Source organism: Camelina sativa, chromosome 20 (assembly GCF_000633955.1).
Source record: "Camelina sativa cultivar DH55 chromosome 20, Cs, whole genome shotgun sequence".
NCBI lineage: Eukaryota > Viridiplantae > Streptophyta > Magnoliopsida > Brassicales > Brassicaceae > Camelina > Camelina sativa.
Window position 1 is genome coordinate 17,638,297 of NC_025704.1, and position 19,331 is coordinate 17,657,627.

General features: G+C 36.0%; 2 protein-coding genes across 2 annotated transcripts; one reads left to right on the forward strand and one right to left on the reverse strand.

Moving 5' to 3' along the window:
• On the forward strand, window positions 633-1,069 carry LOC104771088 (leucine-rich repeat extensin-like protein 1). Its single transcript, XM_010495562.1, has one exon. It carries the CDS (start codon window positions 641-643, stop codon window positions 1,067-1,069), a length of 429 nt encoding a protein of 142 aa, XP_010493864.1. The 5' UTR covers window positions 633-640.
• LOC104772616 lies at window positions 1,567-2,172 on the reverse strand. Its single transcript, XM_010497207.1, has one exon. The coding sequence runs from the start codon at window positions 2,170-2,172 to the stop codon at window positions 1,567-1,569; it is 606 nt and encodes a 201-aa protein (XP_010495509.1).

The window sequence follows — 19,331 nt, forward strand, 5'->3', positions numbered from 1 at the left end:
GTTCGTACAGGAACCACTATTTTTAGACATGTAACGGCTTAAGGATTTAGTTATTCTCGCATCCACATTTTCATTACTATTTTTAGACATATAACTGTCAACGGGGATGAACAAGTCATTCTATAACATCCAATTTTTTTATAGTTACTTTGTTGATATTTGTTCGTAATAACTCGAAACCAAAAGCTCTACATTAATCATCTGGTTTAGCTTCTTGACCGCCTTTTTGAGCTAGTCAGGTTGCTTCTATCTTTTGTGCTTTTGTAGAAAGGTAATTACAACATGTATGGACATGAAAGATCAAATAGTTGGATAATATTCAACTGAAGAACAATTTTGTTAATAAGAACTTAATAGTTAATACTACTGGTTAATCAAGCATATTAGTTAGAGGGAAGCCTCAATTGGTACAAGAAGAGAAATTTAAAATGATAACAAAATGCAAAGCCAGCTTAACCAGTTGACTAACAAATACTAACATTCATTAGTACTTATAATAATAATATATACTTGAAAACTACGATCTTGAATAAATCCTAATTATTAAGTTAGTGGGGAGCCTCTAAGAGAACTTACATGGACTATATATAAATAGAAACAAAATTAAGTGTAATCAAAAATCTCAACAATAACCTGAAAAATGGCGTCTCTAGGACTTTCCTTCACCCTAGTTTTTCTCTTGGCAATCTTACTGACAGTTTCTGAAGCCAACAACAGCAGAAAAATCCTGCAAACTCCCAATAACTACAAACCGCTATATTCTCCTCCTCCACCGCCTTATCAACCTTCGGTTACTCTTCCCCCTCCTCCTCCTCCTCCAGTTTATTCTCACCCGGTTGTTCTTTCTCCTCCACCTCCTACTCCAATCTATCCACCCCCGGTTGCTCTTTCTCCTCCACCTCCTACTCCAGTCTATGCACCCCCGGTTGCTCTTTCTCCACCACCTCCTACTCCAATCTATCCACCCCCGGTTGTTCATCTTCCTTCTCCTCAAGCTCACAGAGCCTTCTACTACAGGAAATCTCCTCCTCCACCTCCATCCAGGAAGCCTTGGTGGTGGTTGTTGTAGATGGTAAGAAGTGGCTCAGGACAAGACATTTTCAATGTCTATAACATTAAAGACTGCATTGCTGATGTCTTAACTTGGTTTTGATGTTTCTAATATCTTCTTGAGGTATTCCTATTTTGTAATGTGAGTGTAGATTTTTATCAATTCGTTCGTTTATTCTTTTTTCTTGTCATTTTGATATCATAAATGTTTTTTAACAAAACATCAAAGGTGCAGTATGGTTGATCGATTATGTATTGTTTATTATCTTATCAAAAAGAAAGAACTTGTTTATAGAATAAATGTCCTTAACACAAAAGGGGACGAGACAAATAGTTCACTACATTATACAAAAGACAATACCATCAGTAGATTAAAAAAAAAAAAAATTGTACATAGCACACAAAGAAAGCTCAACTACTACTATTTTCTTCAGGTTTTCTTCTCTTTCTTTCGTTTTTATTTTTAAAAGAAAGCTATGCTATTTTTGGTAAGCGGCATTACAGAAATGATCTGTCCTAATCGTCGTCTTTCTCGTGTTCAACATCTTTGTCATTTTCTGACCTGGGGGCGTTGCCTAGTGATCTGGTGATGTTGCGTTCCCGTAAAGCTTTTAGCTGCGTCGGGGACCACGCCTTCCATGGCTCGACAAGCTTGTCAACCGGCCTCACCAACTCGAGAAATCTTAACAAAATATTGTGCGGGTAATAGGTCTCAAAGCCAACAAAGTATACACCATCCGGCCTAATGACGTATGAACACGTATGACCTCCGCACAACATCGATGTCATCGACAACGTCTTGATCTCAATTTCCGCTGTCCCTTGGCTCGACCGGAATTCGCAACGGTGGATCACCACGCCGGTTCCAAATGGCGGGACTTCGAAATCCCATGCAAATTCCGCGTGGGGAGTCGATATGTGCCACCGAAGGGATTTGCCAGACGACTTGCACCGGTAGAGAACCGATGGACGTTCCAAACCATACATTTCGTTCTTCATCACTAACGTGAAACCCACGTCTCCCACAATCGAATTCCCTTGGAATATGATACCTTGCAATACAAGGCACCATATTAGGGCTTTAATGGCAACACTATTTGCTCCTCTCATTTTTTTCTCCATTTTTTGGTTACAGAAAGTTTTTTTCTTCTTGTTCTTGTTCTTGTTCTTGTTCTTCTTGTTCTTCTTCTTGTTCTTCTTCTTCTTTTGTTCTAATAACTTTCTCCAACTCTAAATTAGGGCTTTATTAGCAACTCTAAGTTTTTTCTCTTCTTCTTCTTCTTCTTCCTTTTTTCTTTCTTGTATTGGTTTCTTTTGATGACACTTAAAATTCTTTATGGTTTTATATATTATACAAAAGAAAACGAAAAAAGTTATCAAAGGAAATTAGTTTTGTAGCTACTAACGAGATAACCAATTTCAAAAATCAGTGTATATAGTCGGATGATAATAATAAGGTACCTAAGTTATCTCCAACAATGTAGTAATTAGTGATACCAATTGATTTGTTACAGCAAACATTTTTAAAAAGACAACAACATTATTGTTGTAACTTCTAACAGTATTTCCCCATGATGTACATTTAGCTTGTGTTTGGTACTCAGTATTAGTTTTCCATTATACCATCCAACGTTAAGTACTGAAATAGTTATTAGGAGATATATAATCCAAAAACCTTCTTAAACATTGAAAATGACATTACCTAATAAAAATATCGGTTTATTTAAAAACTTGTATCCAAAGTTTACGTTTAGCGCCGTTAAATATGTATTAGGAAAAATGGTTTGAGGTTTAATCATTCTTTATCCAAACTATATATGAACGATATAGCTAGATGTCTTAAATCTTTCACATAATCGATATTAAAACGTCTGGAGGTTGTGTTTACGTTGACATGTTGTAATAATGTAGTCTCTTTCAGACAGATGCAATATTATTATTATTAACTTTTTTTTTGTCGGCCAATCTATCCATTAGATAATTTTAAAAGTTCACAAGTTTATGTAACATAGATCCAGAAAATCCAAGAGACAGTAAAAGTAGAATCCTTGATTGCGTCTTTTGCTAAAACATCGATCGGCCAAAATAGTGGCATTTTACCAATACACACTTCTGCGAACTTGAATATATCTTCTAAATGTCCTTGAGTATCCAAGTGTCCAGGAGGTGGATAATTTTTAGAAGCTATCTCCATATGTCGTAATGGATTGATGAATCTCCACAGAAAGTGACATTTTGATAATTAAGATGTAACACTTCATTTGGGTCAAATGATTCTGATCCTTTGAGACAGCAAACTGTTTATTTCTTTTTATGTAATTTAATTTTCTTGAATGATTAGTTTCTCCTTTTGATAAATATATTTCAATTTTATTATTTAAATTTATTTTAAGCAACTAAATTAAAGACTAATATTGATTGATATCTATAATTTATTTAGTAAACTGTTTATTTAAAACAAATCATTAATATGTTTCATTATTTGTAAATACTGCATTATGACGAAATTTTAGAGATAAAATAGTGAAAGCTTCATAAAATTTTATAAACATATAAATAATCTAGCTACAGAATAATACCTAAACTCATATTTTTTAAAAGATTCTAACATAATATGGAATCCTGGTTTTAAAATTAAGTAAATATCTTGTTGCATCAATTATAAAAGTGTTACTTGTTTATGTGAAGGATCAAGCTTTAACTGAATAATTAATTTATTAACAGAAAAACAGAAAGATGAAATTTTTTAAAACTAAACATAATTTTTTAATATTTTTGCAATTATACAAAGTTACAAACTAAAATGTAAAGTGTAACAGAAAAGGGATTCAAATATTTCGAAACATTGTACAGTAAAGAAAATATTAACAAAATTCCTTAAACATAAAAATAACTCCACTGTATAATGTTCATCATGAAACCCCAATAATCCACATTCGTTTGACGTTTTAGCCTTATTATATATTGGCACTAATTAATCATTCTGAACCCCCTGAGCGACGTTGTTTTCCAGATCCCCCACCACGGCTGCGTCGTGGCCAGGCTTTCCACTTAGCTTCGATATATTTCCGCGGTATAAGCCTTGGATACCTCTCCTCAAAATCCCATTCTTTACCATCGAACAATATCCCTTCCGGTGTAACCACATGAACCGCACATGCCTTTTGAGAATTACACATCTCAGAATCAATGGCGGTCATACGGATATCGACATTTGCTGTACCTAGCACTGACCGAAATTGACAGCGATGAATCTCCTCCTCCAGTTTTTGTCCGCCTTCCAAGAGTACGTTTTGGGAGGAGCCAAATGATGGCCTTTTGGCTCGTCGCCATCCATAATCAAGACCACTGTTAATAGCTTGACAGTGGTAAACGATCTCTGGCCGTTTCAAGCCATGCATTCCATTAACTATCTTCAGCTCCGTTGTGACGAAATGTCCCCTATCCGCGTAGGAGACCACAGTGACGTGCAATAGAAGAAACCAGGCTAGGTTTGCTAGGAATTTATGAATGTTGAAAGTCATTCTTTTCGCTACCTTTCGATTTTTGGGACTCCGCTTGTATTTTTTTTTTTTTGGGGGTGAAATGTTAAATGGGATTTGGATTGTTCTTCATATTTAGTTTTTAAAAACGTTTTGAAACTGAAATCTGTTGCACAGGCCATATAAGTATTTGTTGTTATTTTTCTTTTTCAGTGGACATTTCGGTTTGATAGTCCATAAGAAAGTTAAAGTAACTGAATCGGTAATTTGTAAAATTTAACCATTTTTAGTCGGAAAACTGTTTTTAACACTTGATTAATTGTTCCAATGGCATGAAACATTTACGTATGGGTTTGCGCCAACTATATTACAATCTTTTTACGTTTTTATTTTGAGTTATTTTTTTTTTGCGTCTATATTTAGAGTTACATTAACATGATTATTATTTATAACATAAGTTTTTCCTATTTTTTCCATAAAAGTAAAACTACAAGAAAAAAAAAAAGAGTATTACTTTTTTTTTAATTGGACTCCAAAAATTATGTGCATGGTCATTCCAAAATCTATATTAACATTTTTGAATATATTTGGCAATATACACTTTTAGTTATAATAAATTATAAGATTAATCTCTAGAAATTTCACAAAATCTAACTAAAATATGGCTATAAAATCGAAAAAAAAATCAATTTCTAAAATATCTTTGTTAAATTGATTCCTATTTACCTAAATTAATATCGGTTTATTTTTATATAATCTTTACATTTAACATAGCATTCCTAAAATATTTTATTATATAAAGTTTGGTTTCAAAGTTACTCATTAACAAAATCATGACATGTGTCAATTCTAATTTTACTAAAAAATTTAAAAATATAGAAGATCTAATCCTATGATAAAAAGTAAGTTTATACATAACTAACAACATGTCAACATATATATATATATATATATATATTCAACAACTATAGAAGATTAAGTCAAATGAGCCAATGCCAAGGAACTATAATTATTGTTCTATTCAAAAAAATATTAAATTTTGTAACGCCCCAACCGCCACATCTCAGTGGGCCCACGTACACTTCCAGTTCATGAGCCCACCTATCTTAATGGGCCTCATGTCCTCCCAGTAGGCTCGTGAGCCCATCCATATCCGATGACCGGTTTGCTATGTCCCGAAGGTTTTAAAGACTTGTTACCACCTGCAAATCACCACATGATCTTTTTTGTGTTTTGTCCTCACTCGCACAGTTCCAACAGACACTTCCCGGAAGGTCACCTATCCTGATACTACTGCAGCTCAAGCAAGCTTAATTCTGGAGTTCTCTCAGGACCGTTGACTGAAAAAATAAGTGCACTTTGGTGACATAAGTGACCAAATCAATTCTTTTAAACCTTTCCGCATGTGTCTGAAACCGGTGTGTCACAAATCTAAATTCTAATTATTAACCTAATTTGTTTTTGTATTTATATAATAAGATATACATAACACTTGGTTTCAAAGTTAGTCATTACCATGATCGCGACACGTGTCAAAAAAATTTAGAAAAGGAAAACTATCAATTTTATTGTGTAAATTGTTAAATTTTGATTACAAAGTTAGTTATTAAAGTTCATGACATATGTCAAGTTCAAGATTTGAGATGTTGAAACTTGTCAAATATGTCATTAACGTGATCATGACAAATGTTATTATATAAATCTTTGTTTCAAAGTTAGCCATTAATATTATCAAGATATATGTCAAATTCAAAAGCAAAGCTAACACAATTTAAAAACGGTTCTAAATTAATACTAACAAACGAACCTTGGCAAGGTTATGGACTCAGGAGATAGCTAATCAATCAAATATGTTCAAGCAAACAATTAGTAACAATCCTTAGGCTTAGAACTCTTAAGTAAATCAATTCACTCCCATGATAAAAACTCTATGCAAATCAATCAATCATCAACAATTTTCTAAGGCAATCACAAGATGAGCATGCATTTTAATCAAGTCTAAATACCATTAAAATACCCTAATGATCAGTTTTCATTGGCTAGGAATGTAAAGCTTTTGAGAAGTTTGATTCGGAATTTCATTAAACATCTTTCAGGCATGAAATTCCTAATATCTAGATTCAAGCTTGATCATGGCTATTTAGGATTATAATAACTAAACAAAAAAGGAAGCATACAAATAAAAACTTAAACATCAAAGATCATTCATCTATCTCCCTAATCTACTAAGCCCAAAGTTCTAAAAGATCTAATCACTCATGGTTATGATCACACAAAGGTAGAGGTTTGATCTTTGTGAAATCATAGTTAGAGATTGTAGAATAGAGATTAAAAGAGAAATATTGCTATTAAGAACTTAAAAGTAAACAAAGATCAAACAAGCTTAGATAAAAACCTTAAGAGAAGCTTAAGAACTCTAAAAGTTGCATAAACAAAAGATAGATGTCTCTAGAATAGGTTTAGTGTACTTATATAGAAAGTTAGAAACAAATCGGGTTGACCCAAAGTAACATGGAAGAAAGCATCTCACATCAGGATAGCAAAGTCGATGCAAATGCTCGATGTATTTACGGATAAATTGGCATCTCCTGGACAATCCATATTAAAGAGCTTATGTCGATGCAAATACCCGTTGTTGAAATGACCAACCCGTTTTTTTAAATATAATAATAATAATAATAATAATAATAATAATAATAATAAAAATAATAATAATAATAATAATAATCTAGTGATCTCATACTCACTAACCACCTAACCACATTTAGACCAAATCGCGGAAACCAAACATTAAACCAATGAATTAAATAACCAAATGAATAATTCAATAGCATATAACCAACAAAACCAATAACATAAACCAAATCATAGAACAATGAATCAGCAACCTAAACAACCGTTCTTGACCACTACATTCTATTCTAGCAACTTAACAACAGCATAGAACAAACAACCAAGCCTCTAGAACATCCTCCGCATCATCGCCTTGATTCCACGATCACCTTTATCTATACCTGCACCACAAACACAAATTGAGATGCATGAGTATTGTCATAAACACTCTGTGAGGTAATCCTCTCATCTACTGAGCTATACACAAAAAAAAACAGGGAAGCAAGTATCAGCTGCTCCTTGGTATCGACCGACACCCCTCCTCGACCAGGAAACCCTAGTACCGACACTCGCCAAGTCCCCGTGCTGTCAACCCCTTAGTGTCAACTGACACCCACATGGGATCAATCGATGCCGACTCCGCAGACGCGATCTGCTCAAAGCCGAGAGTTAAAACACCGCTTCTCTCCATCTCCAAACCGTCCAAATCTCAACCAACAGCCACAGGAAGCCGTAGGAACCATGTAGCAACCATAGCAAGCAAGAAAATACCACAAACAACATAAAACAAGCAAAACAAAGGTAATTTCAGGCTTAGATCAGTTATCGTCATGCACTCACCTCTTTTTCAAGAAGTTTTTCGACGAGTCCAACCCTTTAGAAAGCTCCCCCTTCATTCCTAATACCCAATCTCCATTCCACAGGAACAGATCTTACAAAACAAGCCAAAAATCTCCAAAATATCTCAAGAACACTCTCTTTTCTCCTTTCTCTTTGTTTTCTCTCTTGAACGACAAAAAGTGGCTTTCCTGAAACCCTTAAGTTGACTTCTCACTTATATACCCGGTTTGGGAGTCCACTTAAACTAAACCGCTCTAATTTGTCTGTTTAAAACAAACCGATCGAACAAGATATTGTTAGTGCCGATCGACATTCCCCTTGGTGTCAATCGACACCCACCTCCAAAATCGTCTATCGGTTCGTGGATGTTACAAATGTATTTGAGGATAAATTGATGTCTTCTGGACAATCCACATCAGCAAGCTTATGTCGATGCAAATGCTTAATGTGTCTTCTCGTCCTTCTCTTTTTACTCCTTCACCAATTTTCTTGATTCTTTTGTGACTCCAAAACTTGATCCACCTTCTTCATCCTCTTTGTGCTCCAAAGCTCTCTAAATCCTTCACTTTCTTGCACATATCCATTCCAATACCTAAGGTCAACAACTTGATGAAAAATACAACCTAAACAACCTAAATGACAATGAATATGCATAAAACAAGAGAGAATCAAGCTCTAAAAACACACTACAAGATATTATTTAAAATAAAATTTTATATTGTCTTTTGAATTTACTTTTTTTATTAAGAATATTTAAGATCAATAGTTTTTTATTATTATTTTTGCAATATTTTAATTTTATTATGTTATAGTAGTTTAAGATTATTTATTTTAGTTTCTATTTTGTATATCTGGATTATCTAATCTAATACTTATATACTATCATGCTTTTATTTTATTTTAAATTTAATTTTTTATTTTTATTCTGGTAAATTAACTTTCTTTTAATTTTGTTTTTATTGGGTTGCTCATAAACTCATTGTAATCATGTAGATATTTTCCCCCAATTTCATTCAAAATATTTTAGTGGTTAAAGAAAGTATGTCACAAAATAATTTTAGTGGTTATAGGAACTATGTCAAAGTAAAAGTATATGGACATTAAATATGTTTAATTTTTTCATAGAGACATTTATAAGTGATAAAGGGCATAATCTAACAATTAAATAATTTGTGTGTAAGAAGATATTTTTAGTGTTAAAACATAGAGTAAAATTGTATGTGGATGCTAATAAAAAGAAAATTTAACGGATTATTTGCATGTAAAACATTTTTTTTGCATAAGTTGTGTAATGTTTTTGAAATTTGGGAATAATAATATTCATAATGATGAATGTTTGACAAAAGTTTTGGTGGCTAATAATTTAGATTTAGATTATTTTAATAATTATTATATTAAATTTAAAATAGAAATTTGTGTATTAAAGTAAAAATGAATATAATTGTTCTCTAACTAAAAATACTTATAATTATAGCTGCCAGAACCGGATAGAGATGAACGAGGTGAACTCCAAGCTGCATCATCAGAACCTAATAATTGGCTAGCACAATGGGTGGCACTTCATGGAGACCAACAAAGCGGTTGGTGTCGTCAGAAAGGAAGTCTTGAAGACATCCTTCGAGTATGTTGTCGGGCAACCGGATAACCAAGGCGCGGGTTCCGATGGAGAGAGCCAAAACATCAACATCACCGGGTTGAATTTTTCGAACAGCAACACCAACCTTATAAGTTGAAATACCGAAGGAGATTTCAATAATTATTCATCAAAAATACAAAGGGGAGTGAATGTATTGAATATTAACAAAGGGGCGTATGTACAAGGTATATATATTTTAAATGGATGCCTAATCACGAGATAGTAAAACTGAAAACATATTAGTTACATATAATTAAGCAAAACATATGTAAAATATAAACAAAACATAAGTAAAATATTTTTAATGTATATACTGAAAGGCTGTAAGAAGATGGGAGAACACACCTTTTGATCATTTAATTTGTTGAAGATGTACTTTTTTTTCAGCAAAAATGAATTATATTAATGAATTTTGAAAGTTATTATACAAATAACTTGAAAGCCAAGTTGGAGATGTTGGAGATGTAACTCGCTCAAAATAAAAATTATTAAACGTACAACCATGTTTAGCTAAAACATGAGCAACTGAATTGCAATCTCTAGATGAGTAAGTAAATTGACAAATTTGTATCTGTGAGGCCCAATACATGATGTCGAAAGTGATGCTTTCTATTTGATTGATCAAATAATTTATTGTTCAGCATTTTTGTGAGCGTATCATTGTCTCCTTCAAAGATAACTGACTTGAATCCCTGAATCCATGTTTGTTGGAGTGCAACGAATAGAGCTTTTGCTTCTGCCTATAAAGGAGATGATGTGTAACCAATAATGGTAGATCCCCATCCATAAGTAACTCCATGATGATCTCGTAAAATCCATCCACATTTTGTTTGATGTGTTATGGGATCAAAAGCTGCATCATAATTACATTTAATAAAGCTGGAGGGTGGTCTTGTCCATGATTTCCTTCTTCTTTGTGTTCCATTTTGTATGTGTTTGTCAGATGATTTATGTACCTGATTACACCATTCTCGCATATCTGAACGTGCTCGCATTACAATCGTATTTGGATTTTCCTTTGAACCTTCAAAAATGAACTTATTTCGTGTTTTCCAAAGATTCCATAAGATCCAAAAGGGAAGGAACTTGAGGTTAGATGGTGTGTTACTGTTCTCATGAAAATCAAAAATAGATTCCAATAGAGTTTCAGTGTCTAAGTTAGAGAAGTATAAAAAAATCAGCCTGTATAATGGTTTGTTGCCAGATAGAAGCAGCATAGGGGCACATAAATAATATGTGTTCTATTGTTTCATCACTTTGAAAGCACCTTGGGCATATTGGATCTAAATTCATTCCTCTGGTTGTTAACCTTGTTAATGATGGTAAAGCTTTCGAGATGGCTCTCCATAGGAAGTGTTTCAGTTTAGGCATAATATTAAGACGCCAAATCTTTTGTTTCAATGTTATTGATCCATGAGGCCTTGGAGGTAGTATATTTGGTTCAGTAGGATTGTGCATTTCTAACCAGTAACCCGATCTCACTGTATACTCACCCGTCTTTGTGAAGTGCCAAACAATTTTGTCTGGAGGATCATTACGGGGTAGATACAGCTGATTGATGTGTTCATGATCTTCCTCTGTAAAATGATCAATTATTTTATCTGTGCCCCAGAAACAGTATGTTCCACGTGATACAATGAGGTCACCCAGACAGGCATTGTTGTCGATGGATGTACTATGAATTGGCTTTGGTGGGTTCGTAATAGTAACATTGTCAAGGTTTACACGGACAGACTCACCATCTCCAATCTGATATCTGTAACCAAGTTTTATTAGTTTGAGTCCCTCTAGGATTGAGGTCCAGCCGTAAGATTGGTTAGCTCTCTGTTTCGCATCAAGAATACAGTCATCTTTGTAATATCTTGCTTTAAAAATGCGAGCGAACAAAGAATTTGGATGTTGAATTAAACGCCATGCTTTTTTTGCAAGTAAAGCATCATTGAATTTTGTCAAATCTTTAAAGCCTAAACATCCTTCTTTTTTAGAATGTTGCAGACGCTTCCATGCTATCCATGAGATGCCTCTATCTTGGTTTCCTTTCTCCCACCAGAATTTTTGTAATATTGATTCAATCTCACTAAGAATTCCCATAGGTAGTTTGAAACATGACATTGAGAAAACAGTTAAAGCTAGAGCAACATATTTAATTAAAATCTCCTTCCCAGCTTGTGAAAGATACCGGCCACCCCAAGAGAATGTTCTTTCCTGAACTTTTTCAATAATGTATTGAAACATCTCATTCTTTCTTTTGTCAAATTGTTCTGGTAATCCCAAATACTTGCCTCCACCACCATGGTTTGGTATTTCAAGAATAGATTTCAATATGTTTTGAAGTTGTCCTGGCACTCGAGATCCGAATGTGATTAAAGATTTACTGGTGTTTATTTTTTGGCCAGAATAGTATTCATAGAATTCGAAAGCTTCCTTGATTGCTCTGCAGTTTCGTGCATTTGCTTGACAAAAATAGAGAGAGTCATCCGCAAATTGTAGATGTGTAATTGGTGGTACTCCATTTCCTATGCGTACACCTCTGATATCTCCATCAGCTACTCTTGTTTTGATTAGATGACTCATAATATCAACTCAGAGAATGAATAAGTATTGTGATAGAGGGTCTCCCTGTCGTATGCCTCTCTCTGGAACAATCATGCCATAGGGGGATCCGTTTACGAGAACTGAATAACTAACTGATCGTACTGAAGCCATTATCCATTATATCCATTTTATTTGAGAAGCCAAATAGGTGCATGGTAACCTCTAAAAAATTCCACTCAACCCTGTCATAAGCTTTAGTGACATCAGTTTTGATTGCCATGTAATTTTGTGAGACCCGTTTCCTAGTTTTTAGAGAATGCATAACCTCATGGGCAATCATGATATTATCTGTAACTAGTCTCCCTGGAATGAAAGCTGCTTGTGTATCAGAGACAATAGTGTTTAAATGTTTTGAGCCTGTTTACTAAACATTTGGAAATGATTTTGTATAGGACATTGCAGAGAGCAATAGGCATGTACTCCGAAAGATATGTGGGTTCACTGATCTTAGGAATTAAGCACATATTGGTATGATTAATTCCTGTTTTCTTGTAAGAAGTCTCGAAGAAATCTTTAACTTCTGCAATTACATCAGTACCAATGATGTTCCAGTAATGTTTAAAGAATCTGGCTGTCAATCCATCTGGTCCAGGAGCTTGGTCATCACCAATATATGATACGGCATCATATATTTCTTCATTTGTGAACTCTCGTGTTAGATCATCATTTATCTCTTGTGTGACAGTTGAGGGGAAGTCACCAAAATCAATTGGGGAAACCGGAATTCTACTAGATGTGTAGACCTCAGAAAATATTTTTGTGCATGATCACCAATGTCTTTATCTCCTTCATAAACATTGTGTTGTAAATCATGAAGACGTGAGATATAGTTTTTGGCGTACCTAGTTTTTGTGCTGGCATGAAAATAATTTGTATTACGGCCACCATAGTGTAACCAACGGTGTCTGCTTTTCATATGCCAGTAGAATTCTTCATCTTGGTAAGCTTTAGTTAAAGCATCTTGTAATCGTGGTATGTGACGTCGGTGACCTCTGTTTGTGCTCTCCATGGCCAAATTTAGCTCTTTTTGCAGAGATTCAATTCTTTTTGCTGAGTTTATGTTTGCTCTATGTTTCCCTTTTGACATTGAGCGACGACAGCTAGTTATTTGGTCACAGATTGTGTAGTGATTGTTTGTTTTACATGAGTTCCAACCTCTTTCCACTATTTCAGCAAAATCCTTAACCTCTGTCAGTCGTTTATCAAACCGGAAAGGTTTTCTTGGCATTCGATGAAGTGGTCTGATTGTTGTAAGAATTGGTTTATGATCTCAACCATTAAATTCTAAGAATTCGGCCTCTGCATTGGGATATACTGAGGTCCACTCGGAGTTCAATATAACTCTATCTAGACAACATTTGACTGTATATTGATGTCTCTCACCCACCCAGGCGAACCTATCTCCTTTATGTTTTAGATCAGTTAAATCACAAACTGATAACATGTGATTGAATCTCCGGAAGGTCCAATCTTCTCGAGGAGGACCTCCAATCTTCTCCTTGTTGTTAGTTATTTCGTTAAAATCACCAGATAAGATCCAGGGGCCATCTCGAGTTGTTCCTATAGATTCTAAGAAATTCCACAAATGATGTCTCTGACTTGGAACTGGGTGACCATAAACACCAAAGAAATAGAAATCATTATTATTATGTTTGATGTGGGTATCAATGATACGTTCATCTTGATACAAAGTGGATAAAGCAACATTATCTACCCACATCAGAGCTAAACCACCACTCCGACAACGGGGGGGGGTTTAGTTACAACATTGTTAAATCCTTATACATTAGCAAAGTCATAAACTCTAGAACAAGCATTCAGAGTTTCACACAAGAAAAGAACATGAGGTTTTAAAATACGACATAAGCGTTTTAATCTACTTTGAGTCAGCGGCAAACAGATGCCCTGACAGTTCCAGGAGACGACTCTCATGGTGGCATTGGGAGAACCGCCCCCGCCCCCCTGCGGCTCCATACGTCATCAGACCGCTGCAAGATCCCTCAGATTCCACCCTTCCTCTTTTCTTGATCTGACTCAGGACCGTCAAATCTTCTTGTGCTTCACATTGTTGGTAGTAGAGTTCCAGGTCAGCCTTCTTCCTCTTATTCCCATTGCCATTCGCTATATCTTTAGCCATTAGGTTCGAGGTTTCACCATTTGATGCAATGTCCTTTCCCTTATTAAACTTCATTAGTAAGTATCGAAGTCTTTCTGCAGTCAAGGCTGTGTCTTCAAAAACACTTGGGGAAGCGGAAGCATCAGATTTTGAGATCAAGAACTCCTTAGACTGACTCATCTTTTGAAGTCCAGGAATGTAACCGTCTGGAGCAATGGTCTAAAGAGTGTTGGTTGGAGATTCGAACATGTTAGCATTGTAGTGATGATGGTGATCATGGTCATCGGGATCATTGTCACTTGGTCCATCGTCATGTGATGGATCATCATTTGGTGGATCATAATGGTTGAGAGGACATTCCTTAGCATCGTGGTTGAGCATACCACATTTTGAGCAGAAGTTCTTCAGATGCTCATAACGAAACTTTAGCACTGTGTTCTCTCCTCCAGCGAATTGGAAATTCCTCTGGAATCTTAGTGGCAAGTCTACATTCCAATTAACACAGATCCTAGCAAACTCTACCAAATTTTCATTCTCATTGAAATCGACATCCACTACAGGACCTATTCTCATTCCAATGTAATTAACCATAGCGGATGTGAGGTACTGTACCGGTATATCACGCACCTGTATCGAGAAGGGAATGAACTTCATTTCTTCGTCTGAAATGTTGGGGTACCAGCGGTGAACCATTACCATCCAGTCATTGAAAGCCCATGGTCTGCGGCGAAGCACCAGATTCAGAGTTTCCTCTGTTTTGAAGATGAATAGAACCTTACCATTTCCCAGGATACGACCACGGCAAGAGTCGGAGAAACCCTAAATTTTAGGCATTTGACTCGTAATAGCCCGCAGATTCTGTTTCTTTGGATTGAGAATGGAGACAATCAAAGAGAAACGATTCGCATTGACTGCGTGACCACACAATTCTGGTGGAAGGGGGATTGGTGCATCATTGATTCCCAAATCAAGATTTTGTAGGTTTTTACGGATGTAATCACTCATGATTGTTTGTCGGTAGAAGAAAGAGATGGGTGAGAGGAGATTTGATTGGAGGAATCTCTTCCCGCACAAGCGTTATTTATAAGGTTGTTGCCATGGCGGTTTTCCCGAGCAGTTATCAAATGAGAAAAACGGGAAAATAAAACAGTTAACAGTTAACTGTAGCAGATTAAAACCGCCGAAACAATTCCACTTTATAGATTTGTTTGTCGGAAAGAGACTCTAGATCGGAGAAGGAGGAGGGCGAATTTGAAGAAGAGAATCGCCCAGAAAATCGCCATCAGAGCGAAAAGACGCCATTTTTGTGTAAAAGTTCACTAATTGGAAGACGATTGTTGAAGATGTACTTTTGTTGGAGTGCAATAAAAGAAATAGGCTTTGTAATATTATTTCATTACAAAAATACGTAAAAGACGGTTAGAACTTAGAACTTAGGTTACACTTATGAGTTTTAACCAAGTTTAGACAATTGTTAGGGGTTTAGGATTTTTGAGAGTTAAAATATACATGGTTTTTTTGTGCATCGAGAAAAAATATGAATTACATCCAGATCATGATGGTGACACTAGTATCTATAATAATTTTTCTATCAAAATTAAAATATCTCCAATTTTTTGATATAGGAACCCAGAAAAGGGAACCCACATGGATAGATGGAAATAGGCAAATGGTTGATAACACTGTTCTTCCTATTCGGTGGACGAAAGATGGAACGCAGTGAAGAGATGGTGAATAGACAAATGGTTGAAAACACTGTTCTGTTTATTCGGTAGCAGTGGAAGATGAAAAGATAGATGGGTGGATTGAAGGACGCCACACAGATCTGTGAAAGGATCTATAATAAGTCAAATCTCAGTCTTCAAGGATTAAAACACAAGAAGAAGGAGAAAATGGTGGTTGCTTCTATCTCAGAAGTAAACCTAAGAAAACTCTCATTTTATTTCATAAAAACTTGAAAGGTTACAATGCTGAGAAGGGACCTTATATAATGATCCAGCAGCGGGGGACCTTCTAGGGTCGAAATTTATTACAAATAAAAGGACTAAACTTGCAAAAACAACGGACTCGATTTTAGGACTTAAATAAATAAAAGACTCATAAAGACCCAACGGTCGATTCCTGCAAACAAGAAAATAACGACCATTTATAATTTGAATTCAAACACTTACCTTGATAATAACTCTCATGCATGCTCCAGCCCTTCATTGATTGCTTCAGAAATGATGAAAAGAACGGGTTCTTTAATTCCTTGTAGAACTGGCAAAAATGATGCTTGTGGAGTCTTGTCTTTGGAATCTTAGGCAGTCCTAAAATAAAATCCATAGAAATATCTATCCAGGGTAGGTTAGGAATAGGCAAACGCATATATAAACCATAAGGATGTGACCTGGATTTTACTTTCAAGCAAGTGATGCCCTTTGCACAGAAACTTTCCACATCTCTTTTCAAATGCGGCCAAAAGAAATGTTCCATAAGAACACTTAGAGTTTGATCACGCCCAAAATGTCCCATAAGTCCTCCTCCATGTGCTTCTCCTATTAGCAGCTCTCTCATGGATCCTTGAGGAATGCACAGTCTTTTGTCCTTAAAGAGAAATCCATCATGTTGGTAGTATGACCCATAAGCGGCTTTGTTTGTTTCCTTAAAGGCTTCTTTGAAATCTGCATCCTCCTCATATAGACCTTTGATATTGATATGATCGTGGCTAGCAAGGAGTCAGAAGCTGCAGAGAAACCGGAGATCGTGGGAAGGATCACTCGTTCAAGAGCTAAGGAGATGGCCAAGGAAGCTCATTCACTCATAGCTGAAGGGTCACTCAATCTACCGAGGATCCAAGTCTTCAACATATCCACCTTGAAGACTTCACCCGGTAATGATAACTAGATAACTTAGGTGTGAAGTTTGTACTCTTTTTCCCATAGCTGAGTTTTGTCCCAATGGGTTTTCTCAGTATGGTTTTTAATGAGGCAAATGGATCACTACGTCGAGTTATCTAGAAGTCATTATCAATGGGAAATAATGTACAAGTCATCTGACTTCTGCACTAATACAAGTGACTTCTGTACTACTACAAGTCACCTAGACGTTTTGCTGTTTTTTTATTTCCTTAAAACATCTTGTTGTTTTATTTTGAACTTCCTGTTGTTTGGAGTGTTGAGCCTAGGGTTGATTATAAAACCCAATAGCGACGCCTCCTTGTTGGGTAGCGAAGAAGTTTTATGTAACAAGTATTGTTGAACTTTTTCTGTCAATCCGAACTCGTAAATGCGTTCATGATACCATGTTTCTAAACACTTTGTGATTAAGAAACTCTTCACTCTGTCTTTTCGAATCCATTTGATCCTCTTCACAATCCTCACCATCGAACCATTGTTTTTCATCCCTAAACATCTATCATACTCAATCGCAAGCCACTCGATCATCACCATCACCAAATCACATCGCCTATCACCTATCATCAGCCTCCATTAGAGTTTCATCCTAGGGAGATCGTATTATGTGGTATCAGAGCCAACTCTGTGCCAAAGGCTGAGCGATTCTAAACCCTAATCTCGTTTGTGGATTTTGATTTATTTCGTTTGTTTAGTTTTAAGGTTTGTTTTTTTTTTGTTCATTGGTGTTTAGATCGAGTTCTGTGAGTTTAGGGATTAGTTTCTGTGTTGTTTTCAAAATTTGACTGCATTAGGGACTATTTCCGTCGAAGTTTGTTCGATATAGGGTTTGGTGTTGATCGATTTTCTTGTAGTGTTGTTCGACATTAGGTCTGCAGTCGTGTTTTTCTTGTTTAGATTCCGAGTCTTAGAGTTTATTTTGTTTCCTTCACTCAAGGAACGTTTTACTTCGAGTTTTCTTCTTAATTTGCAGGTACAATGGAGCTTTCTCCAGAAGCTATGGAAGCTTTGAACCAAACCATGGCTAAGCAAATAACAGAAGCAAACAACACAATGTCTACTCAGTTCCAGCAACAGATGGAGCAGCTCAGTAACAAGTTTGAGAAGCAGATCAAAGATATAGCTCAAGCAACTAGCGCTTCAGATCAGAGTTCTTCAAAACCGCCTAGTCCTAATGAGGCTCTCCGCTTAGCTAAAGGAAAGGCACACATGGGAGCTTCTTCCAAACATACACGGATCAGAACAGCTAAGTCACCTACTGGGGGAAGAGAGACTTGTTTCAATCAGAGAAGAAACACTCAAAGCACAGAAAGAGAGCATCGCAGAACTAGTAGAGATCCTACACGCCCACGACAAGCTGAACAAGTAGCTGGGCATCGAATATACTTTGATACAGATAGAGATTATTCAGAAGAAGACGAAGCTTCAGATCATAGCCAAGAGACAATGAGGAGAGACAGAAACAAAGATCACGGCAGGGATTATGATCCTTTGAGGCAGCAGCTGAATCATCTCAAGATTCAATATCCTTCATTCCATGGTACCAATGATCCAGAGACTTATCTAGACTGGGAAAGAAAGATGGAGTCGAACTTTCAAGTTCAAGGTACCTATGAGTTGAACAAGGTGAAGATGGCCATATCTGAATTTAATGGCTATGCATTGTTGTGGTGGGAGCAGTTGGGACTCACTAGACATCGACAGAGAGAGCCTGCTATCACTACATGGGAACAGTTAGTCACGCAGATGAGAAAGAAGTTTGTGCCTACACACTACCAGAGAGAGATTCTTAACAAGCTGAGGCGTCTCACTCAAGGCACTAAGTCTGTAAGAGACTACTATCATGAGCTGGAAACGCTTATGATCAGGGTTGATCTGAGAGAAAGTGAAGACATGGTCATGTCTAGGTTTCTTGGAGGTTTGAACAGAGAGATTCAAGACAAGATAGAGCTGCAGAACTATGAAGATGTGCAAGAAATGGTACATAAGGCAGAGCTAATTGAATCACAGATCAAGAGAAAGGGAGTGAGGTCAACGTTTACGCCTAACATTCCCAAGCCAAGAGAGTTCAGTAAACCCGCCTTCACCAAGGACAGCAAACCCGC

Bases quoted from the DNA above. Each gene is read 5' to 3' on its own strand.
- LOC104771088 (XM_010495562.1), top strand. From the start codon at position 641: ATGGCGTCTCTAGGACTTTCCTTCACCCTAGTTTTTCTCTTGGCAATC.
- LOC104772616 (XM_010497207.1), bottom strand. From the start codon at position 2,172: ATGGAGAAAAAAATGAGAGGAGCAAATAGTGTTGCCATTAAAGCCCTA.